Consider the following 24,686-nt stretch of genomic DNA (forward strand, 5'->3'; position numbering starts at 1 on the left):
TCAGTGTTATGTGGCCACCCTGCTGTATAGGGATATGATTGGAGCTCAGTGTTATGTGGCCACCCTGCTGTATAGGGATATGATTGGAGCTCAGTGTTATGTGACCACCCTGCTGTATAGGGCTATGATTGGAGCTCAGTGTTATGTGGCCACCCTGCTGTATAGGGCTATGATTGGAGCTCAGTGTTATGTGGCCACCCTGCTGTATAGGGCTATGAATGGAGCTCAGTGTTATGTGACCACCCTGCTGTATAGGGCTATGATTGGAGCTCAGTGTTATGTGACCACCCTGCTGTATAGGGCTATGATTGGAGCTCAGTGTTATGTGACCACCCTGCTGTATAGGGCTATGATTGGAGCTCAGTGTTATGTGACCACCCTGCTGTATAGGGCTATGATTGGAGCTCAGTGTTATGTGGCCACCCTGCTGTATAGGGCTATGATTGGAGCTCAGTGTTACGTGACCACCCTGCTGTATAGGGCTATGATTGGAGCTCAGTGTTATGTGACCACCCTGCTGTATAGGGATATGATTGGAGCTCAGTGTTATGTGGCCACCCTGCTGTATAGGGATATGATTGGAGCTCAGTGTTATGTGGTCACCCTGCTGCATAGGGCTATGATTGGAGCTCAGTGTTATGTGGCCACTCTGCTGTATAGGGCTATGATTGGAGCTCAGTGTTATGTGGCCCCCCTGCTGTATAGGGATATGATTGGAGCTCAGTGTTATGTGACCACCCTGCTGTATAGGGATATGATTGGAGCTCAGTGTTATGTGGCCACCCTGTTGTATAGGGCTATGATTGGAGCTCAGTGTTATGTGGCCACCCTGCTGTATAGGGCTATGATTGGAGCTCAGTGTTATGTGGCCACCCTGCTGTATAGGGCTATGATTGGAGCTCAGTGTTATGTGGCCACCCTGCTGTATAGGGATATGATTGGAGCTCAGTGTTATGTGGCCACCCTGCTGTATAGGGATATGATTGGAGCTCAGTGTTATGTGGTCACCCTGCTGCATAGGGCTATGATTGGAGCTCAGTGTTATGTGGCCACTCTGCTGTATAGGGCTATGATTGGAGCTCAGTGTTATGTGGCCCCCCTGCTGTATAGGGATATGATTGGAGCTCAGTGTTATGTGACCACCCTGCTGTATAGGGATATGATTGGAGCTCAGTGTTATGTGGCCACCCTGTTGTATAGGGCTATGATTGGAGCTCAGTGTTATGTGGCCACCCTGCTGTATAGGGCTATGATTGGAGCTCAGTGTTATGTGGCCACCCTGCTGTAAAGGGACATGATTGGAGCTCAGTGTTATGTGGCCACCCTGCTGTATAGGGCTATGATTGGAGCTCAGTGTTATGTGGCCACCCTGCTGTATAGGGCTATGATTGGAGCTCAGTGTTATGTGACCACCCTGCTGTATAGGGATATGATTGGAGCTCAGTGTTATGTGGCCACCCTGCTGTATAGGGCTATGATTGGAGCTCAGTGTTATGTGGCCACCCTGCTGTATAGGGCTATGATTGGAGCTCAGTGTTACGTGACCACCCTGCTGTATAGGGCTATGATTGGAGCTCAGTGTTACGTGGCCACCCTGCTGTATAGGGATATGATTGGAGCTCAGTGTTATGTGGCCACCCTGCTGTATAGGGCTATGATTGGAGCTCAGTGTTATGTGGTCACCCTGCTGTATAGGGATATGATTGGAGCTCAGTGTTATGTGGTCACCCTGCTGTATAGGGCTATGATTGGAGCTCAGTGTTATGTGGCCCCCCTGCTGTATAGGGATATGATTGGAGCTCAGTGTTATGTGACCACCCTGCTGTATAGGGATATGATTGGAGCTCAGTGTTATGTGGCCACCCTGCTGTATAGGGATATGATTGGAGCTCAGTGTTATGTGGCCACCCTGCTGTATAGGGATATGATTGGAGCTCAGTGTTATGTGACCACCCTGCTGTATAGGGATATGATTGGAGCTCAGTGTTATGTGGTCACCCTGCTGTATAGGGATATGATTGGAGCTCAGTGTTATGTGGCCACCCTGCTGTATAGGGCTATGATTGGAGCTCAGTGTTATGTGGCCACCCTGCTGTATAGGGATATGATTGGAGCTCAGTGTTATGTGACCACCCTGCTGTATAGGGCTATGATTGGAGCTCAGTGTTATGTGGCCACCCTGCTGTATAGGGCTATGATTGGAGCTCAGTGTTATGTGGCCACCCTGCTGTATAGGGATATGATTGGAGCTCAGTGTTATGTGGCCACCCTGCTGTATAGGGATATGATTGGAGCTCAGTGTTATGTGACCACCCTGCTGTATAGGGATATGATTGGAGCTCAGTGTTATGTGGTCACCCTGCTGTATAGGGATATGATTGGAGCTCAGTGTTATGTGGCCACCCTGCTGTATAGGGCTATGATTGGAGCTCAGTGTTATGTGGCCACCCTGCTGTATAGGGATATGATTGGAGCTCAGTGTTATGTGGCCACCCTGCTGTATAGGGCTATGATTGGAGCTCAGTGTTATGTGACCACCCTGCTGTGGAAAAAAAATCACAAACATGTCAGAGAGGTGGTAGGTGAATATACTATGGAATGGCTAGGTATTTTTTTTTCTTTGCTGCATGGGATATCTTCTTTATGACAAAAAAAACAGGGCAGAGAAAATTGTGTTGTTTGGCTATAGTCTGCCATATAATAGTAATAATGCACCAAATAACTACATAAGGTTTTTTTTACATGACATACGTGATGCTGCTTGCTTTCCATTTAAAGTATAGCTAAAAATCTAGATGGAATGGCAGCACTGCACTTGTAGGTGGCAGATGGAAATGTCCTAATTTACATCCTCTGAACCCAACCCCCCCTCCTGGTGATGTCCACCTGTCAAATGCGCACAGCTCAATACAATGTACCAGCACTCTCTTGTAAACAGTCATCCACCTGTGTCAGGGTCACATTTCGTTCGCTAAAACAACCTACCTGTTCACCTCCAAAAACAATGTCGCCAAAAGTGTATTTGTCCCATGACTGTTCAGCACCTAAATATTACAGACAGGTATATTTTTAGCAACAACAAAAAAAATGTGTACATAATATATTGCAGTATATTAGTAAGCAATGCTCATCTTTTAAAGAGGATGAAAATGGCATGTGCTGGAAATATAAAAATATTGAGGTATCCACTGTCTTCTGTCAGTCACCTTCCCAAACCATAAGATTGTAAGTAAACAACTCCCCCCCCCCCAGCCTTGATCTGTTCATGACTTGCGGGACTGCATAATCCTATGGCTAAAGTAATGCCCGGTTTACACAGGGTCTTAGGTTTGGACAAGGATGAAAATGACAGATCGTACAACATTCAGACAAATTGGTATATTTATTTCCAGCAGTTTGCTACCCCAGGTTTAATACCTATCCAGTATAATAAAATGCTGATAAAAAGCAGCTGTATAACAAACTGAGAATATTACATATGTTTTATTAAAATATACTTCACCTAAGGAGGATTGCTTGCACCGAATCACTTTGAAGCACATTTTGGCTCTCTCTCTGCTGGTCAGTTTAGTGTCTATTATGGAACAAATAAATACAGTAAGTTCTCTCAGTTTCAGTAACATTATCTCTTATAATGTCGTGGGACAGTTCCAGCAGATTACTTTACATTGTCTGGAGTATGGACTACACTCATCATAATGAAAATCACCAGTGCATGTTAGTGCCAACAAAAGCAAGGAATGCTAGGAAATATGAGCTCTAAAGCCAGCTCTGGACTATAAGATGTAACGTAGGATCAAGATAAGTAAGGTAGTTACAATAATACTGTACAATCATTTTGTATTAGGGTATGTTCACAAGAAAAAAAATGACCTTTATGGTGTAAAATGGTGTTCACTATAAGTTGAAGGGATATTCCCAACTGGACATTTATCCACAGGACATGCCATAAATCTCTCTTACATGCAGGTTTCGCCTCTAGGACCCACACCAATCTTGAAATCGAAGGCTCCTCCCAGCCTACTTGCAGTTGCTGAAGCAGACTAGATGAAGGGTTGTCTGTTGAAAACCCTCTTATCCTCTATCCACAGGGTTTCAGCGGTCGGACCCCTGCGATCTTCAAAGTGGAATACCGTCTCTCAGCAAAGAGCGTGTGCACAGAAGACACCCGAATGCAGCCCCTAAGATCAACTACTTATCACCTATTTTGTGGATGATGGATAAGACAGTTTTCACCGGACAACACCTTTAACTGAAAACAGCCAAGTCAGCTGTTTTACATCATTTGCATAACTCACATGTAAACAGCAATGCATGGTCAGCTATTATGTATACTTAATTATCAAATTATGGAAAAAGTCAATCCCACACTGCCACGCTGTTTACCCAACTCCCATCAACGTCTATGGAAGTTACATAAACTAATGTGTATGAGTAAGGCTTGCACTACACCAGTAGATTTTACTCAAGTGTCTGTGTTGCACAATACCCAATGTGCCAAAATATGTAAATAAAATCAATATAAAGTGGCAGTTCTACTAGGTTACAGATTATACCTAGAAGGACTGTCACTTTATCTTGGTTTTAGTTACATAAAACCCCTCCAGCTGTTTGGTGCTAGCAAACAAGCTAGAGGGGCCGAAGGGCCTTTGATTTTAAGATAGGTGTGGGTCCCAGAGGTGGCACAAGCATCTATCAGACATTTATGGCATATCCTGTGAATATGGCATACATGTCCAGATGGGAATAGCCCTTAAATTAACAATTCCTCATGGGCAAAATTAGGGGTATGTATGGCTTCAAGTTCTGTGCATGTGACTCTGCTGTGTGCATGGGAACTAATGCAGGGACCCACAACCATCTACATGGGAAGCGGGGGGGACAGTGGCAAAGTAGTACAGGACATCTTGAGTGAGGAAGCAGATAATTTATATTATGTAATTCTGCATATAGTTCCTGAGATGTCACCTTCGTTTAGTTATAATAAGTTGATTTTCCACATATGTAAGACACAAAGGTCAATTAAAAAAATGTAACACACTTTCAAGAAACGTAAGGCATCTCATTTTGTGAAAATTTCTCTTTGAGCCGATAGAATTTGGAGCCTGCCTGAGGACGTTCAGGAAATTTAGACAGCACTAAGTAACACTTTCACTCTCTTCCAACTCTGTCAAATTCTGTCGTCACAAAATAGCGTACCTTTATCAGCCGTGGGATTGACAGACTTCTGCAGCTTCCAATTTCTACTACTGCTGGAAACTTGTACTATATGGAATTCTTTAACACCTGCTTCACTCTAGAATGGGAAAACAATATTAAAAAATTATAGCAACATCAAAAGCCCTATATTTATATAGAAACATGTATACTAAATATTACTCAAGTGTTTTTTTTTATTACATGCAGATTTGAAAAACAGTGCACAACATTTTTTCTATTACTATTATTTTGTATTGATTTATTTTTATAATGATTTCACAATTTTTTGTTTATTGTAATTATAATTTTCTGATGATATATTCTTAGATTATATCATGCTGCTTTTTATAGTCCAGTAAGAAACTTTTCAGTACGCTAGTGTCTTTAGGCAGCCATAACAGCAGATTTAGCTGACTAGTGTTTGAGCTTCTAAACATGAAAAAGCATGACAGATGCTGACCGAAGGCAAATATCTGTAGAAAAGTCCATCTGACAAGCTGCATATTTCATTCGTTGTCGAGTGCAGTCATTGGTATAACTGGAAAGTAGTTCATAACAAATGACAGACCACCTCCGGCGGGTATGTGCTCCCTGTTCTGACCTTGCTAACATTCACTACTTCCGCCCATGCCACAAAACAACACAAAGATCAAACTGTGATGTGATGTATGGAGTCATCATTCAAGATGACAACCTTTTCAGATCAACTATTAGCGACAGGTTAGTCACCATACGGATGTCTAAAATCACTCAAGTATGGTGGGCAGCTTTATTTTTCAACTTGTCTAACCATGCATAGATCCTTTCGAATTTGTGATTTTCATGAATACTGAAAAACTCTTCTATAGCCAGATTACATGGAAAATATCTCACAACCCTACAAATAAAGTATGGGAGGATAGAGTACAATTTTTGGAAATGTCCAGTGACTACTTGAATATATTAAAATGCTCAGGTCACTGACTGCCTAACCAGCCATTGCTGTAGACTATATAAATTATATTTTCCTGTGTACCAATGTTATGTTACAAAAATCTCATTGATTCACTCCTAATAAATATCCGACAAAGCCCTGTGGTTATCGGGACTTCTAATGCCATCCACCCCAAAATCAAAAAGATCTACAATGTTCTATTAAGTTGCATAGTGTTCTAAAGATAGATATTTCCAACATTGGCATGTATGATGTATAAGCGAATGGCAAATCTATATGGAAAATCAATAGTCTCCCAAAAATCCTGAAAATAAGAGCACGTCCATGTCTTGCCATTTTCTCTTCACAGTTAGAAGGAGAAGATTTTGCTCATCTTTATAGACCTAGAATCATTTTTGATAGAGAAGGTTTAAACTCAAAGTATTATACTGTCATGGGACACATAGCATTTTAAAGGCCAATGGTGTCATTTCACAGACCACTGAAAACCACTGGGACCATTTATAAAGGGATTTTATAATATTCAAGCTCAGTATAGTGGGTTTCCAAAAGGTATGGTGGAATTGCTAAGGCAAAGCTATGTGTCATTATATCACAATCTGCTTGGACTGAGGCTAGCAAGTTAAAGGAAAAGAACAATACAATCCAGGTATTCAAATATAAAACAGCAAGTCTATCGCACGGTATATTCAGTTTGCTCCTCAGTTAATGTTCAGCAACATCCATGGTAACTTACAGTGTTCATGTTTTCTACATCCACAAATACAAGCATGTTTCCTCCTTTGCTCTCCTCATCTTCTAGTGCGTTGCTTCTGGAGACAGTGGCCCGGACATTCAAGGACTTGCTGGTACATATAACTGCAGTATGTCTCAACACTCTGTGGCTAAAGAATGAAAATACCTGTGAAGCCTATGCATCAACCAAAAATATAGCAAACAAAATCCTGTGATCTGGATACTGTTGTGCTCTTGACACCACTGACCACTGTTTGATGTTTTATTTATTAATAATACATAAACAGAAACATTTAATAAAAACCAAACAAATAAAAAGAACTGTCAGCCGATTTCTGCTATTGTGTCTTAGAGCAGCCTAAAGCGGTGAGGGGCACAGTAGTCAGTTACCTATGTGTGAAGATGCTGTTTATAGATGCAGCACACTGACCCTGGAGTCCAATGTGATCACAGGCTGCAGCTTCATATCTATTAGGGGAAATGGTGGGGAAAATGTAGTCGATGAAGCAGATTTTAAATTTGCACTGTTTTATTGTGGAATTTAAAACAGAATTTGGTGCAGGAATACTAAATCCTATCAATTGAATTTTAATCACAGATTCTGCCAGAAGAACAGTCATTTCTCTAACGGAATTTGAATCAGCGCTAGGGAATTAGTCTAATTCAAGGTAGAATCAGTGTCAAATTCCTTCCAGATTCCGCCTGACTATCCTAAGTGTGAACCAAACCTTTCTGCGCATAGGAAAAAAGCAGTCTATCAGTGACAGATAGACTGTTGCCGCAGCTCATAGTTACATTGGACTCAGTGGGCTAACATTGTGCTGCAAAAAATAACATGTGCGATCCTCCAAATGCAAAACATAGTCCTATATAAGCAACTGAATCAATTCTCTGTCTGCAACTGAGAGGTATTTACTATTAAAGGGGTTATCTGTGGAGTGACCACCTGCTTGAGCTCTAACCTAAAAATTTGCTTGTGGAGAACCCCTTTAAGGGGAAACTAAACTCATCTCAAAACAAAGCAGATAGTTTATCTAAACTGTAAAGTCCCTTTAATGAACTCCTGCTCACCCAAGTTGTTAGTGCATAGAAAAAACCTACCGCATCCTTGACTGCTTTTCTGTGCTTTCATAGTAGAACAAAAAGTTTATCTCATGGACTCCTTCTTCATCAGGTCCTCGTAGCCAAAGTGGAAGCTGCACTGATGCACCTGGAGCTAACACAGAGTCTGTAAGTGGAATATCTACAACCTCCGGCTGGCTTCCACCACCAAAACCAAAGTCTACTGGAGTAACAGATGAAGTCAACACAGAGCACCCAGAGGTAGAATCCGTAACAACCGTTTTATAGGCGCTGCAGTTCATTGATGCTGCAGGACTTAGTGGTGTCAGTGCTGCTGTATTGCTGCCAAATGTAAAGAATTCCGGTCTCTTGGACACCACTTTGAGTCCTCTCAGTGGGCTTTTGCTAACATTCACAAATTCAACATGAGCTTTTCGGATTTCTCCACATAACAGTCCAGTGGGAAAGTTTATGAAGAACACCTGTGTGAGAGATATAGAAAATGATTAAAGCATTACAGAAGATGTCCAGTGGTAAGAAATGTATCCCCTATCCACAGGACAGGATAAATGTCTGATCGTGGGGGATCCAACTGGTCGACAGTCAGCGTGTCTCCTTCTCTCCCAAAGAGATAAATGGAAGGGGCATGTTTTGACCAGCTGACGTGTGGGGTATGAAATTTGCTCGAGCAGAGCAGAGCCAGAGCCCTGTACGGAAGATCGCAGGGGACCAAAACAGTCGGACCCCCCACAATCAAACATTTATCCCCTACCTCTTACCACTGGACATCTTATTTAACTGGGTTATATGGGTCATTCAAATCAACTTTAGGGGGGGGGGGGGGGGGGGCGGTGTTTTCTGCAGCTGGGAAAGGGAGACTGATGATGGTTGAAGGATAGCTGATGAAGTAAATTAAAGAGATATTCTTTAACCCCTTAAGGACATGCACAGTAAATGTACAGCGCTGCATAGCACCTCTTAGCACACAGCGCCGTACATTTACGGCGCGGCTGTGATATGAGTGCAGCAGATGCGCTCGCTTTATTCCCGGCAGCTGTCAGCAACCGCGGACCCGCTGGTAATGGCGGACATCAGCGATCGCACTGAAGTCTTCCATTAACAGGTCACCGCATCGCCCGCAGTGCGGCACTTATAATGGCTGATCTGATCGCCCGCGGCACTGCCGTGGGGATCAGATCAGCCAAGATGGCGGACGGAGGTCCCCTCACCAGCCTCCGTCCATCTCCCGGGGTCTTCTGCACTGATCTGCCTTCCAGCAGACCAGAGCAGAAGATTGCCGATAATACTGATCTTTGCTATGCCCTATGCATAGCACTGAACAGTATTAGCAATTTAATGATTGCCCTATGGGGACTAAAAAAGTGTAAAATAAATGTAAAAAAAAAATATTTGAAAAATCCCCTCCCTCAATAAAGTTTTTTATCACCTTTTCCAACCATATTAATACATAAAAGCGTAAAAAAAAAAAAAGATAAATCGTAAACATATTTGGTATTGTTGCGTGCGTAAATGTCTGAACTATAAAATATTAAGTTAATGAACCCGTACGGCGAACGGTGCAAACGTAAAAAAAATAAAAAAAAATGTAAATTTCAGCTTTTTTGTCACATCAAACTGAATTTTTTTTTATAACAGCGATCAAAAAAGTCACATAAACGCAAATCTGGTACCAAAACAAACTACAGATCATGGCGCAAAAAATGAGCCCTCACAAATCCCTGAATACGGTAAAATAAAGTTAGAGGTGGTCAAATTAGGGCAATTTTAAACATACTGATTTTGTAAACAAAAAGTTTGAGATTTTTTTTAAAGCAGTACAATAATAGAAAAGTATGTAACCATGGGTATCATTTTAATCGTATTGACCAAGAGAATAAAGTATTTTTTACCGTAAAGTGTACCATGTGAAATCGAAGCCCCTATATTTGCAAAATTATGATTTTTGTTAAAATTTCCTTACACAAAATTTTTTTTGGGGGGTTTACCATACATTATAGGGTAAAATGAGTTATGTCATTACAAAGAACAACTGGTCATGCAGAAAACAAGCCCTCATATGGGTCTGGGAATGGGAATATAAAAGAGTTATGAAATTTAGGAGGTGAGGAGGAAAAAACAAATCCGCAAAAAAGTTAAATTGGCTGCGTCCTTAAGGTGAAAGGGGTTAAGAAAAACTAAACTAAAAAAAAGAAAAGAAAAGAAAACCCTGATGCAGAGCGCACTGGACCTCTGTCTTGTTGATTACCTTTAGCACAAGGCTAAAACACCACAGGAGTGGCTTAGGGACAACTGTATGAACGTCCCCAAGTGGTGCAGCTAGATCCCAACTTAGCATCTCTGGAGAGACCTGAAAATGGCTTCCACTGACAGACCCCATCCAACCTGACAGAGCTGCTTGAGAGGATCAGCAGAGAAAAATGTCAGAATATCCCCAAATCCAGTTGTGCAAACCTTGTGGTATCAACCCAACAAAGAATGTAGGCTGTAATCACTGCCAAAAGCGCTTCAATTTAGTCCAGAGTAAAAGGTCTGAATACTTATGTCACTTCAATATTTTTGTTTTTCTTTTTCAATAATTTAGCAAAGATGTCTAACATTCTTTTTTCATTTTGTCAATATTAGATATTAAGTTACAGGGGTACTCCGGTGGAAAACTTTATTTTTTTTTATAAACTGATGCCAGAAAGTTAAACTGATTTGTTTACTTCTATAAAAAAAAAATCTTAATCCTTAGTTATCCTTAGTTAATCCAGTACTTATTAGGGGCTGTATACTACAGAGGAAATTATTTTCTTTTGGGATTTCTTTTCTGTCACGACCACAGTGCTCTCTGCTGTCACCTCTGTCTATTATAGGAACTGTCCAGAGCAGAATATGTTTGCTATGGGGACTTTCTCCTGCTTTGGACAGTTTCTGACATGGACAGAGGTGTCAGCAGAGAGCACTGTGGTCAGACAGAAAAAAAATCCAAAAAGAAAAGAATTTCCTCTGTAGTATACAGCTGCTAAAAAGTAAAAGGATTAAGATTTTTTTTTAATAGAAGTAGTTTACAAATCTGTTTAACTTTCTGGCATCAGTTTATAAAAAAAATAAAAAAGAAATAAAAAAGAAAAGTTTTCCACCTGAGTACCCCATTAAGAATGATGGAGAAAAACTTTCATTTTTATCAAAAAATTTATAAAATAAAAAATTTGTATAAGGCGGCAACCAAACAAAAAGGTGAAAAAAAGTGACCGGGTCTGGAGACATTTCCAAATGCATTGTATAAGGCTCCTTTCACACTATATGTTGCTCCGTTTTAAAGACCTGTTACAATGTCCCGTTAATTAAACCCTTAAAAATGGCTGTTAAAAAATCCCATTCAAGTTTATGGGATTTTTTTGATAATCAGTTATCACCCATTATAGCCAGTTATGAATAACAGACGTTATTTGTAACGGGAGAAAAATTTGTGCATGTAACGTTTTTTTCTCCCGTCACAAATAACTTTCATTATTCATAACTGGTAGAGATGAGCGAATTGAAGCTGACAAATCCAAATTCGTTACAAATCTCATGAAAAATTTAGATTTGCAACAAATGCGAATATCGCCGCGATTCTATCACGCAAATCGCTTCATTAAACTCCATTTAGTGCGGTCCAGGCTCCAGGGCATCTAATATGACGGATTCACATGCTAGGAAGTGGGGCAAGGAACTCTGGGAAGGCAGGAACAACGGTAGGCGGGATGAACCTGAATCACATGTAGGATGCAGCCTGTCAGCAGCCAGTCACCCCTGTGATGTCACAGCCCTAATAATCGGCAGCCATAGTCCGGCTAGTCACTTCATTCATTACACTGCAGAGAGATAGGACGAACAGCCTGTGTGTGTGTGTGTGTGTGTGTGTGTGTGTTACAGCAGAGAAAAGCGCATTCCAGCAGTGTTTCATCTCCTAGTCACATCAGCGTTCTGATGGACAGAGACTAAGAGAGCAGTGATTTTTTTCACTGAAAAGGATTATGCTTTTTTAAGTGTACTGTAGAGCATTTTTCTGCCCTCATAAGTGCATACCACATACCTACATCTAAGTAGTGTACTATTTTGTACCTGTCAATCTGTCAAAGGCCTAGATACTGTTAAAGTCCAGGCAAAAGTACACACCTGCTGCTGTTCTAGACAAATACTGTTTTAAGCATAGTGAAGCATTTTGTGCTCCCCTCATATACGCACTAAGTATGTCAGGCAGAGAAGTGCCAGGACGTGCACAGAGGAGTGGCAGAGGTCTAAATTCATCAGGCGCAGGCAGAGGTCGCAGCAGACTAGGGGCGAGTGGCAGCAGGAGTCACAGCGAGAGGCTCCCAGTATCAGCTAGTGGTCGTGTCTTGACCAGCAACCCATCTGCTGTCATCAATTGGTTAACACGGTCATCCACTTCCTCACAAGTGACATCTGATACCCCCAGTCAACAGTTGATGGGTTCCTCAGACACAACCCTCAGTTGTCATGGCCCGGGAGCAGTCCCTGTCCTCCCATTGCCTCTGACCTATGCTGTTCCTTCCTCTAAAAAAGTATCTTATGCTGTGGGTTCAGCTCCACTATTCAGTGAGGACGATCTAATAGAGGACAGTCAGCAGCTACTTCCCAGCCAAGAAGTGGAGGAGACATCCACTGCTTCCTCCGCTAGGCGGGCAAGTAGTGATGAGAAGAGTGACATGGGAGGCGGTGTTGCCAGCGTTCAGGGTCCTGAAGAAGACACTGTTGAGGAACCTGAGGAGGACATCAGTGACGTGCAGACATTTGCTGATGATGATGAAGCCGATCGCAATTGAGAGCTGGATACAGAAGGGGCTTCATCATCATCATCATCATCATCATCTGGAGAAGAGGGTTTCAGGTTGCCTTTGAGGCAGCAAGGTGGTAGAATGGTTGGCAGTCAGCATGGTGGCAGAAGTGGAAATTCTGGAGCCAAATGTGCCTGGGGGAGACCACCTGCTTCGCGGCAGCCTACCTTCCTGGGAGGTAGTGGAACAGGGGTTCCTGGAGACGGTGGCAGTAGTAGTCAGTTAGTGCGGTGGGAAAATCAGCTACTCGGCGGTGTGGCAGTTTTTCATCAAGCATCTGGAGGAGGTTCACATAGCCACACGCAAGATATGTCGGCAGAAGCTGAAGCGTGGCCAGGGTCCCAATGTTGGCACCACAACCCTGCGTCAACATATGCTGCTCCACCATAAAGCGGCCTGGGAGAACAGTGGCTCCGATGTAGTGGTCCGGCATGCTGCATCACCCAGTGGTACGCTGCTCCCTCTTTCAGCCAGCCAAGGCTCCACCACCTCAGCCGAAGGGAGCTTTATGTCATACCCTCCCCTTCTGTCACTCCAGATGCTCCTGCTCCTCCTACTTTTTGTCAGATATTCTGCCAACAATCCATCGGCAAAGCCATGTGCAGGAGACAACAGTATGCGCCCACTCATGCACCTTTCAGAGAACTGATGGCTTGTGCCAAGCAGAGGTGGAGAATGCCAAGCCGTCCTTTCTTTGCGAAGAAGGCAGTACCAGCACTGCACAATTTTGTGGAAGAGAAGGTGGGCCAGTCCTTGAGCCAGTTGGTGTGTACCAAAGTGCACAGCAGCGTCGACGTCTGGAGCTGCAACTATGGTCAGGGACAATACATGTCCTTTACGGTCACAGCCACCGCCTCCTCATCCTCCACTGCCATGACAAGTCTCAGTGCCCCTTCAGCATACCATGTGTGCAGGGCACGGAGGTGTCACGCTGTTCTTCACATGGTTTGCCTTGGCGCACAGAGTCACACAGGGGATGAACTGCTTAAAGTCATTTGTAAAGAAATCAGAGCATGGCTTACTCCATGAAAACTGGAAATGGGAACCATGGAGACTGACAACGGGATGGCTGAGCCATGCGCCCTGCATGGCACACGTGTTCAATCTGGTTGTCAAGCGTTTCCTGAAGTTGTTAGTTAGTTCTACTTGCAAGACATCCTAACAATGGGAAGGAAACTTAACATGCACTTCAGCCACTCATACACCGTAAAGCACACCTTCCTTGAGCTGCAGCATCAGAACGGTATCCCCCAACATAGTCTGATTTGCGACATTGCCACGCGTTGGAATTCCACCCTCCATATGTTGGACCGACTGTACGAACAGAGAAACGCCATCACCGATTTCTTGATGATCCAAGAGGATAGGGGTACTCCTTTGTGTAACTTCAATGTCAACCAGTGGCAGCTCATACGTGACACCTGCCGTTTGCTCAGGCCCTTTGATGAAGCCACATTATTAGTAAATCGCCAGGATTACAGGATGAACGACGTCATTCCACTGCTTCATTCCTTACAACATGTGTTGGAAACGATGGCCCGGTCTGGGCAATGGAGACGTGGCGCCTACATCTCATGGCCTCATGAGCCCTGTGGGGTCTGAACTGGAGGAGGAGGAAGAAGGAAGGGGAGGGACAAAGTGGAGCACAATTAAGGTTTTGACAAATGGGCGATTTTTCTAGTAATCTGACAGGAGAGAAGGAGCAGGAGCAGCCAGAGGAGCTAAAGGGTCATGAGGAAGGCGAGAGAGAGGACCCAGACACACAGTGGCAGTGTGCAGTGTAGATGGAGGCAGGTAGTCCCTCCAAGTCACTCGCACAGATGGCACGATGTATGCTCACCTGCTTGCGTAGTGACAGCCGAATTGTCTCCATTCGGCAGCGGGATGACTTCTGGTTCTCCACCTTATTGGACCCTCGCTACCGCCACAAAATAGTTTTTTGAACCAGCAGGTGGTGGCATACCTTGACATACCCATGCCAACACACCTTGAAGATCCGCTGGACTTCTGGGCAGCCAAACTTGATTTGTGGCCGCAACTAGCAGAGTTTGCATTGGAAAAGCTGTCCTGCCTGGCCAGTAGTGTGCCATCAGAGCGGGAGTTTTGTGCGGCGGGGGCCATAGTCACACCAAGGAGAACTTGTCTGTCCACGAAAAATGTGGAGAGACTGACCTTTGTGAACATGAATCAGGCATGGATCAGCCAGGATTTCCACCCACCAATGCCTGATGCATCAGAGTTGGTGCCACACCAACATTTCACAAATATGGATAGTGCCTAACAGATTTAAGGCGCTGCTGCCCAGTTACAAACATTCCTCCGCATCAGAACTTTTTTCACCTACCTTCATCACTGTGTAATGGTATTGCCACCCACCGTACCACTCTATCACCGGGTCACTTTTAGGACTCCTGATGCTGCTGCCACCTCTAGGCTGTCTTATTCAGCCACCATATAGTGGCCATATAGTGCACTCTATCACCGGGTCACTTTTAGGACTCCTGATGCTGCTGCCACCTCTAGGCTGTCTTATTCAGCCACCATATAGACCATATAGTGGCTGCATGGCACAGCCTGCCAACTCCAGGCTGTGCCATGCAGCCACTATATGGTCTCCTCATGCTTCACCACCTCCAGGCTGTGCCATTCAGACACTATATGGTCTCCTCATGTTGCCACAAACTCCAGGCTGTGCCATTCAGACACTATATTTTCTACTCATGCTGCCGCCAACTCCATGCTGTGCCATTCAGCCACTATATGGTCTCCTCATGCTTCAGTCAACTCCAGGCTGTGCCATTCAGACACTATCTAGTCTCCTCATGCTGCCACAAACTCCAGGCTGTGCCATTCAGACACTATATGGTCTCCTCATGCTTCAGCCAACTCCAGACTGTGCCATTCAGCCACTATATGGTTTGCTCATGCTGCCACAAACTCCAGGCTGTGCCATTCAGACACTATATGGTCTCCTCATGCTTCAGCCAACTCCAGGCTGTGCCATTCAGCCACTATATGGTCTCCTCATGCTTCAGCCACCTTCTGGCTGTGCCATTCAGACACTATATGGTCTCTTCATGCTGCCGGCAACTCCAGGCTGTGCCATTCAGCCACTATATGGTCTCCTCATGCTTCAGCCACCTCCAGGCTGTGCCATTCAGACACTATATGGTCTCCTAATGCTGCCAAACTCTAGGCAGTCATTCAGTCACTATATGGTGTCCTCATACGGATGCTACCTCCAGGCTCTGCCATTGTGCTGCCATGTGACTCCTTGTTAAACTTGGTCCTTTGTAACCACACACCAGGGCCCGGGACATTAAAACTGGGGAGTGTAATCTTAAATTTCAATGTAAATTTTAGATTTAAAATTTCAAAAAAAGCGATGGAATCTTTTCAAGACTGAGGCCCTATGGGCATCAACATCATATAGTAGATGTGGAATTACCACAAGAATCCAATGGAATAGGTTGGAGCGATCAGAATGAACCATTAGTGATTAAATGAAACATTTGCAGTTCCACAAAAGAGTAAGACAGGTGGCGGTGAGATGCGAACCGCCAGCTCGATTCTCACCAGAATGGGTACTCAAAAAAATGTAAATAAATGCAAATTAAATAAAATAAAAATGACATTACAAATATCTATTTACTCTTCAATTTTGACGCCATATGGTCTCGCTGCTGCCACATTCAGACGCTCTGCTGCAGTGATTCTGATAGCGATGCCTGTAATCTGCATGTCATACTGAATAACAGTATTATTTCACTAACACAGCATACTCCCTATGCATGTTAGAACAAAGAAAACTGTTCTACACCCCTATTGAGGCTCTCTGTAGGCCAGAAATAGCCGTTTTTAATACAGATTCACTACAAATCAATTCGGACCAAACTAAATTTTTTCTGAAAATTCGGAGAGTCGGCCAAATAGAGTTTTTCAAAAGTTCGCTCATCTCTAATAACGGCTATAACGGGTGATAACGGATAATCAAAAAATCCCATAGACTTGAATGGGATTCTTTAACGGCAGTTTTTAAGGGTTTTCTTAATAGGACATTGTAACGGGTCTTTAAAACGGAGCAACATATAGTGTGAAAGCCTAAAACACCCAGCAAAGACATAATCGTCCCTATGGGAAGCAGGAAACCTTTGACCTCCTGCTTACCTGTAGTATACACAGCACTTATTGAATGCTGTGTATACAGGCAGGGACTGTAATAAACCATGCCTTCTGTCTGGACAGCTGGTGCTGACATCCCGCTCTCCTATCTTGCCATGGCATCATATGTGAAGAAATGTGATTGCCAAGTTAATTTCAGACCATCCGGATGTTTATAGTAAAATATGAAGTGGTAAATAAATAAACACTTGGGCATGTTCTAAAAAATTGGAAGCAAAGTTTACCTCTAGCAAAGGCATTTGTGGGGCGATGATTGGGTCTAACCGGCGGTCAGGTCCATACTGAATAGATGTTTTTTCCTCTTTTGTACCATTAAGTCGAGGGCCTTGAATCTCCAGATCCTGCCGTCCTCTGACAGACATTCCATTAGATATGAATTTCCCTAAAGTACATACATAAAAGTTTAGACCATACACATCAAACACATCAAAATAGTTTTTATACTATTCACTGTTACGCTGTAGTATGAACTTGGCCTGCAAACTGCAATGTGTGGATTTTGCCTACACTATTTTTCAAGTAGTTTTTGCTCCTCCAAACTTAGAAAGTGCAACTGTCATGTAGGATTGACTTGTTAAGCCAATGAATGAATGAATGCTAATACGTTAAAACCAGTATTGCTGGATTAGATTTTTTAAACCCTAATGCACGGTGTGTGCAGCTTAACATGTAAATCCTGCATGATAGTTACACTTTAACTACCAATCTCCCAGGGCTATGACAATGTATGACTATGTTCATACACTGTATTTTGGACATCATTCGGGGACTAAAATGCCCATTTTAAGTAAGAAAATATTCAAAAAATATGGCCATATTTACATATAGGTTTAACCTCTTAAGTTGCCAAGGGCGTACCTGTACACCCTGGTCCCGCAGTTTTAAGTGCCCTCATGAGCTGAACGTGCTTCATACCCCATTGGTGGCAGTTGCTATCAGCAGCCAGGCGGATATTGCCGATTGGCCCGATGTCTGGCATTAACCATTTAGATGCTACGATCAAAGTTTATCACGGCATCTAAATGCGGGATTTAACATTGCTGTTAGGGTCAGTGGGCTGATCAGGACATCCAATCAGCTGGGTGGACGGCAGGAGGGCCCTTACACCAGCCTCCTCACCATCCAATCGGCGCTCTGAGGCTCCAGGAAGCCTCAGAAAGCTAGAGCAGCAGAGCACAAATAACACTGATCAAAAGCATTGAACAGTGTATACAATAGCAAAATTGCTAGTATAGCCCCCTGTGGGGACTAAAAAAGAAATAAAAAAGTGTAAAAAAAATAAAGGTTGAATCACCCCCTTTTCCTATTTTTATTTTTTCTTAATACAATAATGTACACAAAAATAATCAATCATATGTGGTATCTCAGCATGCATAAATTCGATTCGTAACGAACTTCTTGGCTCGGCAGTTGCTGACTTTAGCCTGCATAAATTAGTTCAGCTTTCAGGTGCACCGGTGGGCTGGAGACTCTCTCCTAGGACTGTATCCACCTTTTCCAGCCCACCTGAGTGCACCTGAAAGCTGAACTAATTTATGCAGGCTAAAGTCAGCAACTGCCAAGCCGAGAAGTTCGTGACGAATCGAATCACTGTAACTTCGCTCATCTCTAATTAAAATATAAGGTTAGTTAAACCGCATGGTCGATGTCGTACATGTATAAAAATACCAAAGTACAAAATTGCGCATTTTTGGTCACTTCATATACCATAAAAAATTTTTATAAAAAGTGATCAAAAAGTCCCATCAAAACAAAAATGGTACGGATAAAAACTCCAGATTACGGCACAAAAAAAATTGCCCTCATACAGCCCTGTATGCGGAAAAATAAAAAAGTTATAGGAAAATCTTAAACATACCAATTTTGGTGCATGTAGTAATTTTTGGTAAAATAAAATCTATATAAATTGGGTATTCTTGTAATCATATGGACCTACAGAATAAAGATGTGTAATTTATACAGAAAAGTACACTTCTAAATCCTACAAAAAATACCACCAATATGGTATGCTGCCCATGCAACTGAACATAAATTCTACAAAATAATGGCAGACTAAACAATAGTATGCAAAATCATTGTTACCGGGTTGCATCAATATATTAGGTAAATCCCCCCAGAAAGTCTCTATATTGCACAGTCCCCCATGTAAACAGAATTGGTAGAATAAACACAAGTGCATACACTGTAAACTAATAGGTTAGTAGCCAACACAAGGGATCAAAGTCCTACTCCCAGAGGGCCCATTAGCCTACCATTCCCCCAGCCATTACCTGCAGATGAATATCTCGCCCTAATGCGTTTTGCGTGCGGCTTGATCACAGGGCACGGTGTGATGTGCGGGAGCTCTGCGCTATAAGAGGCATCATTACCTATTACTGCGGGCCTGTACAAGCACTTTCGAGTCCTGAAGATGTGTCCGGCCCCTGCATCATCACGCTCACGCTGTGATGTCCCGGGCAAGATTGATGAGGCAACGCCATGAGGACGCATCCCCATAGAAACCCGGAGCGAATACACGATGCGCACTCGGCGTCTAGAGATCGGAATAGGTAATAGACTATATCAGGGCTGTTCCGCAATGCAGAAACAGCGTATAACAGATACTGGGACATAAGGGAAAATCAATCTCATAATATGCTCTATAAACTGCATCAGAATCAAAACACCTAAATACTAATTCCATATTAACAATAACATTTGTATAATAAATATAATATGGCTTAATAAATAATATTAAAAATACATATGAATGCATAATCATAATAAAGGTGTATATATATATACACCGTATTTATCAGCATATAACACGCACTTTTAAAACTTAAATTTAAGGAAAAAAGCCTGCCTACGTGTTATATGCAGATAAATCTTCTGGTCATTGATTTAAAGCGGCCGCAGCAGCGGCTGCTTGGTAGGTATTAGCAGCACGGCCGCGGCCACTTTAAATCAGTGACCAGCGGCGTCTCCTCCCCGCTCTGGAAAACAGTCACTTGTTTTCTCCCACACTATCTACAGGTACTGGTGGATAGTGCGGGAGACGCTGATTAAAATGAGCCCTATCTTGTCCGGATCTGCCCTACCTTTTAATCAGCGTCTCCCGCACAATCCACCAGTACCTGTGGATAGTGCGGGAGAAAACAAGTGACAGTTTTACTTTTCATTTTTCTTACCTCCCCTCCCTCATCATTCCCCCTTTTCCCTGCTTTTTATAGTTTTTTTTATTTTCCTTACCTGGCTGCGCTTCGGCAGGTCAGGTCAGACGGGGGGGGTCTTGTGGCCTGCGGTCAATGAAGCAGATGAGTGACATCCTCTGCAGGCTTCTCTGCGCAGCATCAGTGATGTCATTTTTCATTTTCTGTAGTCGCCGCCGAAAAGTGACATCCCTGATGCCGCGCAAGGAGCCGGGAGTGGACATCACTCATCTGCTTCACTGACCGCAGCCCGCAAGACAGCCGAAGCGCAGACAGGTAAGGAAAATAAAAAAAACTATGAAAAGCAGGGAAAAGGGAGGGGAAGAATAGCATACAGTGGTCTTCAACCTGCGGACCTCCAGATGTTGCAAAACTACAACTCCCAGCATGCCCGGACAGCAGTTGGCTGTCCGGGCATGCTGGGAGTTGTAGTTTTGCAACATCTGGAGGTCCGCAGGTTGAAGACCACTAATAGGAGGAACATGGGGGGGGATGATGAGACGGGGGGGGGGGGGGATGATGAGACGGGGAAATGATGAGGGGGGAGGAATGATCGGGGGATGATGGCGGGATGATGAGACAGTTTGGGGGGGATGAGGAGACAGTTTGGGGGGGATGAGGAGACAGGGTGGGGGGATGATGAGGGACATGATGAGACAGGGGGAAATGAGGAGGAGGAGGAGGAGGAATGATGACACAGGGTGGGGGATGATGAGACAGGTAGAAATGATGAGAGGGGAATGATGGGGGGCCATGATGAGACAGGGTTGGGGATGATGAGGGGGGAATGATGGGGGGACATGATGAGACAGGGTTGGGGGATGATTAGACGGGGAAATGATGAGGGGGGGAATGATGGGGGACATGATGAGACAGGGTGGGGGATGATGAGATGGGGAAATGAGGGGGGAATGATGGGGGGACATGATGAGACAGGGTGGGGGATGATGAGACAGGGGGAAATGATGGTGGGGGAGGCACTAAATGCTTAATGTCTGTCTGGCTAGTGATGGTCTTTGACAGGGAGAAATGATGAGACATGGGGGATGATGAGACATGGGGGATGATGAGAAATGGGGGGTGGCGATGAGAGGGGTAAATGTGGCACAGGGACTGATACGCCGAGGTGTGTGTGTGTGTGTGTGTGTGTGTGTGTGTATGTATATATATATATATATATATATAAAAATATATATAAATAATATGAGAATAATCATAATCTATTGAGACAGCATCCTGATTTGAAAAAATATGTGATGAAAAAAAAATCATGTATGCATAAATAGTGATATAAGTAAGGATGCTTAATAACAAGCCAAAATAAGATAATTCCATGAAACTTAGTGACTAATGATGCAAGAAGACTAAAACTGAAGGAATAGAAAGTATGATAAAATATGTGAATGTGCTTAAAAAGTGAAATTCATATAGGTGAATACAAGTACTAAACTAAAATAGGATAATGCACAGCTAAGTAGGAGTAAAAAAAAGTCAGTAAATACTGACTTTACATGATATATGGGAAAAACATATGAAAAATAATGAATAAAATTAATGGCGGTAAAAAACTTTTGGTTACATTTTCTCATTTTCTGGAGTGTCACAGCGTGAGTCTGGTGATGCAGGGGCCGTACGAGTCTCCAGGACCCGGAAGTGCTTGTGTGGCGGGCACGCAAGACGTCTGCAGGAGGCGGGTGGGAATTGGTAATTATGCCTCTTATAAATAGCGCAGAGCTCCTGCACATCACACCGTGCCATGTGATCAAGCCACACTCGAAACACGTTAGCGTGGTATATTCATCTGCAGGTAATGGCTGGGGAAATGGTAGGCTAATGGGCCCACTGGGAGTAGGACTTTGATCTCTTGTGGTGGCTACTAACCCATTTGTTCACAGTGTATGCACTTGTGTTTATTCTACCAATTCTGTTTACATGGGGGCCAGTGCAATATAGAGGCCAGTGCAATATAGAGGCAATATATACCTAATATATATTAGGTATATATTTACCTAATATATTGATACAACCCGGTAACAATAATATTTTTTGCACATGCACGTAGTCACCTTATTCCTATGTATGTTTATTTGCTGAGCATGGTACAAGTGGTTGCTCTGTACCATTCCCTATCTGCCATTTTCCTGCAGGACTTCTGTTGTTGCTTTGTGTGTTCTTAATGTTTTATATTGTATGTTCATATGTTAATAAAGATTATGATTTTGCATACTATTGTTTAGTCTGCCATTATATTGTAGGATTTACGTAAAGTAAATTACATTTTTTTTTTCAATTTCACCCCTTGAATTATTATTATTTTTTTTTTATTTGGTTTTGCTGTAAATTTTGTTACAAAATTATTAACGTAATTACAAACTACAATTTGTGGCGCAAAAAATAAGCTCTTATATAGGTCTTTAGGTGCAAAATTGAAAGCGTCATGATTTTTAGAAGGGGAGGAGGAAAAAAATTTAAGTGCAAAAATGGCCTGGACCTCAAGGGTTTAATTCAAAGGCAGGAATTATAACATGCATAATAATAAGTGTTACGCCGAGCGCTCCGGGTCCCCGCTCCTCCCCGGAGCGCTCGCTTCACTCTCCCCGCGGCAGCGCTCCGGTCACGTCCTCTGACCCGGGGCGCTGCGATTCCGCTGCCAGCCGGGATGCGATTCGCGATGCGGGTAGCGCCCGCTCGCGATGCGCACCCCGGCTCCCCTACCTGACTCGCTCTCCGTCTGTTCTGTCCCGGCGCGCGCGGCCCCGCTCCCTAGGGCGCGCGCGCGCCGGGTCTCTGCGATTTAAAGGGCCACTGCGCCGCTGATTGGCGCAGTGGTTCCAATTAGTGTGTTCACCTGTGCACTTCCCTATATCACCTCACTTCCCCTGCACTCCCTTGCCGGATCTTGTTGCCTTAGTGCCAGTGAAAGCGTTCCTTGTGTGTTCCTTGCCTGTGTTTCCAGACCTTCTGCCGTTGCCCCTGACTACGATCCTTGCTGCCTGCCCCGACCTTCTGCTACGTCCGACCTTGCTTCTGTCTACTCCCTTGTACCGCGCCTATCTTCAGCAGCCAGAGAGGTGAGCCGTTGCTAGTGGATACGACCTGGTCACTACCGCCGCAGCAAGACCATCCCGCTTTGCGGCGGGCTCTGGTGAAAACCAGTAGTGGCTTAGAACCGGTCCACTAGCACGGTCCACGCCAATCCCTCTCTGGCACAGAGGATCCACTACCTGCCAGCCGGCATCGTGACAATAAGTGCAGAAACTGCAGTTTCTTGGAACTCTATTTGCCCAGTAACTAGCTTGTTTCATTGGAGCCACTAAATAAAACAAACAGGTAGGGGACATCATTTTACTTTAGTGTTTTATTTCTTTATTTATGTTTTGCATATGTCCAGGCAACAGTTCTAGATAATAGTCTAGGAGTTTTTAATGCTCTGCTTGCTAGGTTCAATGATGATCATACAGCCTTGTGAAATAATACATAACATTCAGTGCCTGTAATAGCACAAGATGGATGAACAAGAAAAAAAAAACGGTGCTAGTAGCGCAATCCACTGCAGAAGCTGTTTCAAGTAGGTATACTTCTTTATTAAGCCGTGCAACACAAGATAGGTTTGTCAGAATTAACATGCCAGAATTAAAATGTACAATGGTCTTACCTGTTGGTACATTATTGGGTGGGGTGACGCCATCAAGGTTGTTAGCACTCTGAATTGTGCTCAGATTATAGACTATACCAAGAATGTGCAACTCCCCAGTTTGCTGCGGAAGTAGCTTTAACCTTGCCTGTAAGAATAAAGTACTATAAATGTTACATTTAACCAGTTTACATGGAATTTCTACCCAAATTATCACACTTATCAATTTGTAAATATGTACAGGCATGGGTTTTAAGTATTTATTGATCTCAATGGAGCAAAAAAATAAAATAATTAACGAAAATCCCCCACATATTCTACTTACAATTTTTGTTTCCTCATTGTTGATTAAAAACTCGCTGATCTCTTCTGTGCCTATTACATCACTAAAACTTTTCCCCTAGGGATATAAAGAATTAAGTTAGATGTTTACACAGACTCTTTTAAAAAGGTATTAAAGGAAAACTGTCATCAGTGTCACAAAACTAACCTGCTGTTACAGGCATGTAGTGCGGGTAACACCAATGACAACCATACTTAAAATTAAGCGATCCGTGCTACCGTTCTCCTGGTATCTTCATCTGCTCCCTCTGTTCGTCCGGCAGGCTTGGGGCACAGGTGGATTTTGGGATGCACCACTGCTGTTTCTGTGCTGGGCCCTGATGCGAGCAGGCATAGGGAAACAGCAGCAGTAATGTCAAGAAGCGCAGCCCATGCCCCAAACCTGCTGGCCAAACGGAGGGAACAAATTAAGCTACCAGGAGAACCGGAGCATAGATCGCGGACACGTAAGTATAGTTGTAATATTTTAAATCCTGCAAGTCGTCCCATCAAGATACATTCTTTATCACTTGAAGGCAACCCAATGATCAACAAGGAGGTAAAGCTCCTGATAGTCCTAGATA

General features: G+C 43.5%; 1 protein-coding gene across 3 annotated transcripts in view; it reads right to left on the reverse strand.

Annotated features, from left to right (window-relative positions):
* The window catches only part of TRAPPC8 (trafficking protein particle complex subunit 8), a 111,812-nt gene that overhangs the window by 19,080 nt on the left and 68,046 nt on the right, over positions 1-24,686 (reverse strand). For all 3 annotated transcript variants that reach the window (XM_056521780.1, XM_056521779.1, XM_056521781.1), the window contains 8 exons: positions 24,107-24,181; positions 23,803-23,929; positions 17,181-17,338; positions 7,970-8,412; positions 6,870-7,017; positions 5,200-5,296; positions 3,503-3,574; positions 2,986-3,044 (listed from right to left, as the gene is read on the reverse strand). In XM_056521780.1, the coding sequence (XP_056377755.1) occupies positions 2,986-3,044; positions 3,503-3,574; positions 5,200-5,296; positions 6,870-7,017; positions 7,970-8,412; positions 17,181-17,338; positions 23,803-23,929; positions 24,107-24,181 (1,179 nt within the window). The remainder of the gene's footprint in view (positions 1-2,985; positions 3,045-3,502; positions 3,575-5,199; positions 5,297-6,869; positions 7,018-7,969; positions 8,413-17,180; positions 17,339-23,802; positions 23,930-24,106; positions 24,182-24,686) is intronic.

Source organism: Hyla sarda, chromosome 5 (genome assembly GCF_029499605.1).
Source record: "Hyla sarda isolate aHylSar1 chromosome 5, aHylSar1.hap1, whole genome shotgun sequence".
Lineage (NCBI taxonomy): Eukaryota > Metazoa > Chordata > Amphibia > Anura > Hylidae > Hyla > Hyla sarda.